This window comes from Cloeon dipterum, chromosome X, assembly GCF_949628265.1.
Source record: "Cloeon dipterum chromosome X, ieCloDipt1.1, whole genome shotgun sequence".
NCBI lineage: Eukaryota > Metazoa > Arthropoda > Insecta > Ephemeroptera > Baetidae > Cloeon > Cloeon dipterum.
In genome coordinates, this window is record NC_088790.1 from 15584529 (window position 1) to 15594540 (window position 10012).

The window sequence follows — 10012 nt, forward strand, 5'->3', positions numbered from 1 at the left end:
GTTGAGCAATTTGAGCATTTCGAGTCACCAAACTAACCACTTTTTGCCATCTCTGACATTGGGTAGCCAGTATTAGATCTCCGAACTGCTCAAATACCTCTCATTGCTTTGACACTCCTGAGAGTGCCTTAACAATGCGAGCCAACGGGCTGGTTAAATAATAAATATTAGCATAAAATAAAATAATAGTAATAATAAAAAATAGAGCGAACGAACAAGAATACCTTTTTAGAGGGGAAATTCTCCCAGCGGTATTTTTAGTCGTGCGTATCTGTGATATCTGGTGTCCGTTAGACACGATGCATATTATTATTTTTTGCCTGCAGATTTGATTCTAGTTTTCTGTGTGTGATAGCAGACTATGGATATTTTGTATAATCTCAAAAATGACAGCGAATTATATTAATTGTTCACATAATTTTTCTCCATGCACCCCAAGAATGAAGAATACGCTGCATTATTTTCGTCACTACCTAGAACACACTAACATTTACGATTTGGTATTATTATTTTTATTTTACCCAGGTTACGATCAATTCGTCAGTTAAGGAAATACGTGTTTTCAAAATGTGTAAGAAAAGAAGAAAATTATGCAACCTGCGCGACGATAATGCTTAGAAATTGCCTAGTCACACGCTACGAGCATCTATTTCATTCCTGATGCTGACAACTGATTCAAAACAGGATAAAAAGCGCAGAGATTTTTTTGTTTAAGTTTTAAGGGAAAACACGGTGTGTGGCGAGCTGTTAATTTTTGCCAGGGTAGCTCACTATCAGTTTTCCTCAGCCCCCAGTCGTGGTAGAAAGTAGAATTAGGGCTCTAACACCAGTAGCTGAAACTAGTAGAGCGCGGAAAATAAACGGCTCTCACTTCACACCGAGGAAGCTGCGTTGTTTCATTTCTTCTGATACATTTTTTCGATTTTTTCGGTATAAAATTACATATTTGATTTCCTCTATTAAAAATGGCTTGTTTCAAAGGTTCGCAACATAGTGTGATGAAAACGGACGCAACAAATATCTAGAAACTCAGAAAGAATCGAACTCATTTTAAGCTCAAGTTTACTTTAGTTAAATAAACTATTTGAGGGCATTAACCAAGCGCATCGGAAAAATATATACTATATATTGTGTTATGCTTTATACGTTTCCAAAATAGTTATTACTAAATCAGTACAAGGTTTTAACAGAAAGAAATTAAATAATATACATCAAATAATGGAATTTCTAGGAAAAATAGACGCACTTCTGATTCTTTGGAGCATCCGAATATTTTATTTAGCATGTGTGAACCTCTAATAGATTCTCGTGCCTCAACCACTGCAATCATTACATCATCATGGAATAGCACTAAGAATTAAGTTTTGATAGTAGATTATTTTTCTATAGGTAGGAAGTATATAAAACGATTCACTATCACAATGTGTATGGTCAATGATGGCGACTGCAATACCATTAACTGCGAGGGCTGGAATACGTTTGTAAGTTCCCGCATTATCTCCTATGAACTGCATAGTGAGCAGGGTTCGCAAAAACCCGCATTTTTCCGGAAAAACCCACTGCATTGCAAAAAACTGTTTTTTTGCGGGTTTTTCTGCAATTTTGCGCATTTTTCCGAAACACATGCATTCTTATGGAAAACAAAAAATTCTCATGGCGGATGACCAAAAGTAGGGATTTTTCAAAAACACCAAAATCAGTATTAGAGCCACTGGTTCCACCAAGATACTGAAAATTTTAACTCTCTGCATAATTTTCTGAAATTTCAGACTCTTTTCAAGCGAAAATTGAGTATTTTCGGGTTAAATTCGGAAAAATGCGGAAAAACCCAAGACTGGTGGGTTTTTCCAGCCGGTTTTTTGCGCAAAAAACCAGTGGTGCATTTTTGCGCATTGCAAAATTGGCGAACCCTGATAGTGAGAGCATTTAATTATTGACTGCACAGTCCAATTAAAAACAAAAAAATTTACCTTGCAACCAATGGGCGAAGGGTCGTTACTAGAGCAAGCTTCGTCTTCTTCCATTGCACCGTGATCGCTCACCAGATCGATGTCGGCATCGCATGTATCTTTAGAATATGCCTCCGCACTTTTCGACTTCAGCACCTGCCAACATCAGTTAAAGAACGGCAGTTTTGCGTTGAATCAATTGCGAATTTTTAATAATTTTCGAGTTTAAATTTATTTTTTGTTGCTGATAGGTTGCTATCTAAATTCACCAACGATTTTTAAAATAAAAAACTCACATCTCCTTCATAAAAAATGAGCTCTGCAGTAGCGTTGGTCGTAAAGTTAAAGTGGTCTGCTGTTTCCATAGACATGAAGTGCTGAGTTACATTGGAATCGCACATTTTCATGAGCAATATTTCGCCACCGATGTATGTTATGCGCCCAGGAGCAAACACTCTTCCGTCGTGAGTTTTTACAAGATACAGCTTTGCATTGGTGCTAGATAAGTTTATCGCCACTGCTATATTATTTTGTCTCTTTATTATATTCTCAACGTCAGTTCTTACTTAAGTACGTAGTAGATTGACAGTGCGTATCTAGGGCTGATAAAAAATGCCGGTGTTGTTTCCTCTCTCGTTGAATTAATGCGGTAGACTTTCACCTGAGTTTTATGAAATTTTACAATTATTAATTATGTTCCCAGTGTTGGCATTGTAATGGGTTTACCACATAGTTGTACTTGGTAAGATCAGCATCCACGGTTGACCCAAGCTGAGTGCTGGAAACAATTTCGTGTTTGTACTTAAAAGAATAAACAAAGTGGAATGACCTACAAGGCCTCCTTAGTGAGGACAACGATCAGCAAGGTTTTAAGAAGAGTCGAAGAGGTCAACATCATTTTAAGAGGCTGTAATATATTGAATCCCATCAATTGCAATGGATTATGAAAAACATAAAATTATTGCGAATAGATTTCAAGTATTATAAGAAAAGCAAAAGCACGTATTTTTTTCTTAGAATAAACAAATCATTAGAACATAACACCGATAGCATACAACAATATGAATTATTCGTATAAGAGGTGGCTGGTTCACGGGACATGTTTTCTAAAAGGAAAATCAAGTAAGTGGTATATATATGTAAGTGGTATATATTGATCTGGACTGGATTGGAATGAATGCATTATTTGCATTTATCAGACACATTCATAGGTGAAAATAAATTAGTAGCAACTATATATTTTAACAATTGTTTGCGACCAATGAAATTTCAATTTTAATGTCACAAATCTCTCGATTCAGATTAGTTTAGTTTTGCATACTTCAAAAGCCATGACCATCATACTTAAAATTGAATTTTAGGGACTTTATAAAAGGTTTAGCTCTAGACTTGAATAAAAAAATCTTATAAAACTGTTGTGGTATTTTTATTCTGTTTGGAAAACATACCTTGTACACGGTGCGCTATAGCACAGTAAATAAATACATAGATTAATAAATATAGCCCAGCCGTTAGGGTAGGCTTGCGCATTGTTAAGCGCACACTGCAGTGTTAGAATCCGAGCGATGTTTGGGGGTCGAGTGAGGGTGCGCCTAACATGTGATTCTTTGCATTACAATGGTAATTCCATTTGGAAGCATTGCGAAAGCTTTCCGACACGCTAATTATTCCTGCTTTGCACCCTTCCAGCATGCGTGATTGAATTTTACAAGACAATTGTCTAGCGTTTCAATATAAGACCACGGTGCGGGGAGAGTAACACAAGCACGTTCTATTCTGGACTACCTGGGCTTCCTCCAATGAGGCCCCGTGTTACACGTTTGCGATGTTATTGTTATTGGGTCGCGGAGCGGAGTTTTCACGAGTTGTTGGCTATCAGGGAGACGTGTATCTCGAAAGAGATGAACGAATCAAAAAAAATAATCTGCAATATCTCAAACTGTTCAAATTTTTCTAGCAAAAAATAAACCTGTCCAATTTGTGACATATATATGTTGCTTTTTGTTTTGATGGCTATTTTTCTGAAATCCTGAGTTTAATAACGTTTGAAAATCCGTGTCATCAGCTAGCCGTGCTTTCTTTTGGAAATTTGTAATGTTTACCGCAAAGCTGGTAAAATTTATCATGTTATCATATGTTTCTTACGTTTGTTTTTTACGTTTCCCAAATATTCCATGCTGTTAAAAGACCCCCTAGCTCCAGTTAATATTGAAATGCGCTTGGCAACGGTAAAATACAAAAAAATATTTGCAATTACATAACAAAAATCACAGAAAGTTCAGTGGATAATAAAATAGTATCTAATCCGCCGCAATAGAAAGTTATAATTTAATTTAAACCTCTATATATTTTACCATTGAATGAAATATTTGGTACAATTCGGTCACAAGAAATATAGTAAAAAATAAAGTTATTTTGGCATGCTCACCAAAGGCTGTCTTAACGACGACTGGTCAAGTCGAAAGTAACGCGTAGCTATTTCTAAAGAATTTATAGTCTGCCTGAGCGCTATATTGACGTCAAAAAGAAATGAAATGCGTCAAAGAAAATGATATGATTCCATGGAAGTTGATAAAATGGAAAATTGTCCCACTATATCTCTGAATTTCTGCGCTCCGATACACTTTTTAGGACGTGGCAGGCAACGTTGACGTCCTCACAAGTTATTTAGATTGCCTGGTGGAAGGAAAATTGCCCTCATATCTAAAAAAAAATTATCGCGATATTCGCACGTTCACTTCAGAAAACAGGAGACAGAAAACTTAAAAGTGGCCGTGGTATGTATGCGCGTAAGTCCAGTGCAGCGTGCTTTATTTGCAATATAAAATGTTTTTTGTCTGATTAATTTGGTTTTCGATTATAATGTGATGAAAATTACCAGATAAGAAAAACTTATATCATCGAATGATATATACCAAGTCCGTTTAAAGATCCCTTAGAAGTCTTCGATGTATAAATGACAGCTAAATTTTTATCGAAAGTCTTTGCGGTTTCAAATGTTTTAAAAATATTTGTGTAGCACAGGTGTCTAGGGAATGATGAAATTAAGCTAAATTAATTAGAATAAAACCGTGTTACCACGGCCGTCAGCGCCGGATGGGCGGCTTAGCCTTGAGTATGGCCTGTTCGAGCCCGCGGTTGCTCCCCCGCTATTAGCTAACTCAAGCTTCTATTGGCCGCTATGCGTTGCCCAGAAGCCGGGCACTGACTAACCCTTATTGCCAACAGGGTAGTCGTGCCCTCCTCGGGTCTCCGCCACTGGCGGAAGGGCGAGTGCAAGGGATGATTACGTAAGTAATTAATGAGAAGTTGAACTCACAAAAAAGACAACCTTGGCATTAATTTGTAACGAGCATTTGGATACTCGTTAAGGTTAAATGATAAATTGCATTATTTTCGTCATCTATTAGTATGGCTGAGAAATATTTGTATTTGTGAATTCGTGAATTGATGTAAGCTGGCAGGAGCTTATGCTCAGCCCGGCATAAAGGAGAGCGTGTCTGGTCGAGTGTAGCACACTCGTATCCACTTGAAGGGGGCTCGGCCACAATGGGCCAAGACCACGAGAACGGTTTCGCATTGTATTGCGGATACAAACCATGAAATTGACTATCAATCAAGTTGAAATTTTTGTAACATGACCAACTGGCTGTGTAGTACGTCCGTGGGGACGACTGCTCTGATTTATGATGATTTCTGATGACGGTGGATTCGGCGGAAGATCGGTTGGATGATTTTGTACCAACGAATCTGACCGTTTTGTACAAGGCTCTGAGTGAAGATCAACACGTTTATGTCGAACCTTACGATTTGTTAAGTATGAATGTGGATTTTAGTTGAACTAAAACCAATTTATTAGTTGCCAAAACGTCTTTTAAAATGAAGCAGATGTCTTTTATAGAGTTTTGTATAAATTCTGATGTTCGATTGATATTTTTCACCTCAATTTTTGTGAGAATATTGAGAATGCCCAAATACTTGGGCTACCCATAAAAATCTTACTTTTCTATGCTGGCATCCCACCTTTTACTTTTATGAATTAAACTACTCGAATTGGTTCTACTCTTACTTTATTTGGGAAACTCGCGCCTTACTCTACAGAGTAATCCACCTCTTCGCCCGCTTCTAGCGCAAGGAGGTGGTATCTAAATAAATATAAGTGGGGGACAACTATATTACCCGCCGCTTCATTTGGAATATTTTTCATTGACTTTCAGTATTTATAGAAATTTACTTATCGATCGTGCCCTCTTCCATAACTTTCCTTGACCCCTTTGTATAGCAACTAGTTGTAGATAACGAAATGGAACAGACACGTAAAATTATTAAAAGAGCAGATGATTTTTTTTCATTTTTTTTTCAAAAAACTCTTTCTCTAAAACCTCAATTGATCTATCTGTCAAATGAATTTATGTAAATTTTACAACAGTGAAATTCCTTAAGTTATTTTCACCTTTCCCCCCTGAGGGCCACGACCCGTATTGCGATAGTATTTTAGGAATTTTGCTGTTCGGTTGTCTTTTGATATTTTGACAGAATTTCTATCCTAGATTTCGTGAGCACGTGAATGGCACCGCAACTCGTGTATTGTTAAACGTCAAGGCGCACATTTCTTCCCAAAAAATTTGTTATTTTAATAGCGATTAACTTTTGTACGTATATAAAGGCTCTCAATTAATCGTTAAACTGTGAAACTTGTAAGCAGTTTTCCCGAAAAAAATCAATTATGTTACTAGACTTTTCAACTTAAAAATAAAAAAGAGTAAATTTAATTTAAAAATTGATTTTACAACTCCAATTATAGGCGAACTACAAATAATGAAAGGCTACCAAAAAAGTGGTTACAAATTTGTCTGTTATCTATTTTTTTATTATTGCTCTTTTTTCCCTGTCCGAGGACCGGGAAGGGCGCGCACTGCACTGGCATGAATGCTGAAACCCGGGTCCCAATAACACCGCGAACGGATAACATGGGCGCACCAGGGACCCAGCCCACTGAAGGGCCACTTGCCTCCACATCGAGGACTGCATTGAAACGCTAGACATTCGTCCCGTGAAGCCAAATCACGCATGCTGGAAAGGTGCAAACCAGCAAGTAGCGAGTCGCCTCCCGGCCCGTTGAGCAATTTGAGCATTTCGAGTCACTAAACTAACCACTTTTTGCCATCTCTGACATTGGGTAGATCTCCAAACTGCTCAAATACCTCCCATTGCTTTGACACTCCTGAGAGTGCCTTAACAATGCGAGCCAACGGGCTGGTTAAGATTTTACTGAGTAATATATTTCACTATCGATGCAAACACTACCATCATTATACATATATAGTTTTTTACTGGCGCCGGTGCCATATAATTTTATCTCGCCACTGCTATCAATCAATCAATCAATTTATTAAACACCAGTTGTCGCCACTGCTATTAATTCTTACTTTTATTATGTTATCAAAGACAGTTCTTACCTCAATTTAGTGGTATAGTCTAGTGCTAGTAAAAAATGGAGGTGTTTGTTCTCTTTTTATTTGAAGTAACAGACTTTCTAATGTCTATTATGAAATTTTACAATCACTGATTGTTCAATAGTGTTGGAACTGTAGTGAGTACTACAATTTATTACAGTATTTGGTACGATCAGCATCTTCCACGTTCTACGGTTGACCCAAGCCGAGTGCTGGAAACAATTTTGTGCTTGTACTAAGAAATAAACAAAGTTGAATTTCTGCAATGTGTGCTGCTCTTGCTGATGCTTACTCGCTGCCATGACGGCTCAAAATTTGCAACTTGTTTAGAAAATTTCGAAATTTCTCTTTTGACAATTCGTGTGTTATTCTTCGAACTCATGCTACCTGAGCTTGCACTTGTATCAGCTGAAAGTATTTGATCAATGCCAGATTATGCGAAGAAGGTTGTTTTGTTTTAGAGTGCAGGCGCCATGTTTGTTCAATTAAATGTAAACTATTCGGGATAATGGGAATTTGACATGGGTCACACTAATGACATGAGGGTGAATGACCTTGACTCTGTACAAATACAGTTAGGCCGCGCTGCATCCTCGCTAACAACATTTTTCTTTATCTTGTCCTTTGTAATATAGTGACAACAAAAGGCGGTTAGTTAAAAGACTTGAGAGGCACACAGGCGCCGACTTGCTGGTTTTCGCACCTTTCCAGAGGCTTTACCGACAGATATATGGTATTTCAATGATAAAAGATCGCGGTGCGGGGATGCGAAAAGGCCTAGGATTGTGTAAAACCGACCATTTATTAATTTTTTCCATAAATTTTTATGCATTTTGACAGATTTTCAGAATCGATTATATTTGTTATAGGTTCATCATCTAAAGCTATTTTTTTCAAAATGTTCCATAAAACAGCGATTACTGACTGGATGTTTCAAAAAACGGATATTTATTTCCATTATATTATTGAAAACCACGAAATCCGCGAACGTGCAACGGGGTTTTAGGCAGCAGTGAGGTTGCCAAAGCCATTTAATTAAAGGGAGTTTTCAAAAATACAAAAAAACACAGTTGAGACATACATACTTTAATTAAAAATACTTGCTTCTCAATTATTAAAATTGATGGTTTGTTGTTTAATTTTTTGACGGTTGGTCAATGATTTTTTCGCTTGATTTGCGATATATCCAACGGTGTGCGAATTATGAGCAAAATTTACCTTCTGGCGAAATAAATCATGATTTCCAATATGGACGAAGACAGTGCTGACCTGTTACCCACCTCGTTAAAATCACATTTTATTTTTTTTTTATTTTTTTTTGAAGAAAAATATATATTTATTATTTATTTACTTAGGTCACTAGGGTTAATGTCCTAATCTAATATATTATTTCCGCTGTCAATAATAATAGTTCACGCAAGCCTTTAGCAAATTTTCTCAAAAGTGTAAACAGCAACCTGAAAAAATATCTCATGTTCCGATAAAGATCGATAGGATTTTTTCTATTTGCTGTTAGGCTTTACTTGAACAACAACTTTTTGAGCAATAACTGATGTGGAACACAGGAAAATTTGTAAAGATCGCATGAGGTAAGCAGTTACAGAGAGTTGTTTTTAAGTAAAGCAGAAAAGCAGTAAAGAGAAAAAAATCCTGTTTATCTTTACCTGTAATTTTGGATAAGGTAAAATTTTTCCATGTTGGCTTTTAATTTTTTTTTTAAATCGGTTAAAACAAATTTACTCGTCGTGAAATCCAATATCTGCTATAGTTTAGTTTCGTTAAATTTATTTGCACTCATACTACGGTACATAAAGTGAAGTTCCTCCATTCCTATCCGCGTATTCACAAACTATAGTCATGAAAAACAAAATTGAAATACTGTTGTTTATTCTTGCCAACAGTAAAAAAGAAATATTATAGTGTATATGTACATTTCAAAATTTTTGTGTCACAAGCAAAGTGAGCATGTTTCACTACATAGAAGCCCTGTAATCGAGAAACTCATCTTAAATTTAAAATTTGTTAACATAAACATAGGTTTCAACTGTTTGTCGAACTCGTCATACTGTGGCTCACCCCCGAATCTGCACCAGTAATTTAAAATTCTTTTAGAGTTGATTCGGACCTTGTTATCTCAATCATAAGTTTTAATAGCCATTCGAATAATGCAATTTCGGAAACATCACTGTGATAATGAATTTTACTTTTATGACCTTTTTTTCAATTTCCTTCACAATAATTTAAATATAATTTGATAAAATATTACCTTGTTCTAATTTTGTGACGCTGCATGCAAACATGCTAAATTTTACTCTCAGAACAAAGAGTCGAAATATTAAAAGTAATTTCAGCTAATAAGTTTGACAGAAAAATCGAGTATCTTATAATTATTGAAGTTAATCTCCCACCAGAGAGTTTATTTTTGAATTGCTCCTCAGCATATTAATATGTATAGAGGACTCTAGTTGGTGGAGGGGATTCCTCATACTCCACTAAAACTATTATCTTGACGTTTAAGTGTAGTTACTGTCGCTGTATATATTTGTTTTTGTGGTATGGGTAAGGAGAACACTATATATATGATGAGAGCTCTATACAAGTCGACTT

General features: G+C 36.3%; 1 protein-coding gene across 1 annotated transcript; it reads right to left on the reverse strand.

Moving 5' to 3' along the window:
* Window positions 1–1252: 1252 nt before the first annotated feature.
* LOC135946306 (uncharacterized) lies at window positions 1253–4477 on the reverse strand. Its single transcript, XM_065494491.1, has 7 exons — window positions 4378–4477; window positions 2783–2856; window positions 2676–2727; window positions 2516–2610; window positions 2246–2447; window positions 1971–2105; window positions 1253–1508 (listed from the first exon to the last, which is right to left on the reverse strand). Exons 2-7 carry the CDS (start codon window positions 2845–2847, stop codon window positions 1338–1340), a joined length of 720 nt encoding a protein of 239 aa, XP_065350563.1. The 5' UTR covers window positions 2848–2856; window positions 4378–4477; the 3' UTR covers window positions 1253–1337.
* Between the last annotated feature and the right edge of the window lie 5535 nt (window positions 4478–10012).

Excerpts from the sequence above, each read along its gene's own strand:
- LOC135946306 (XM_065494491.1), bottom strand. The coding sequence starts at position 2,847 with ATGATGTTGACCTCTTCGACTCTTCTTAAAACCTTGCTGATCGTTGTC. Across the intron at positions 2,611-2,675 it reads TTACCAAGTACAACTATGTG|GTGAAAGTCTACCGCATTAA; the intron begins GTAAACCCATTA and ends CATAAAACTCAG. Across the intron at positions 2,448-2,515 it reads TCAATCTACTACGTACTTAA|CACCAATGCAAAGCTGTATC; the intron begins GTAAGAACTGAC and ends AAACTTATCTAG.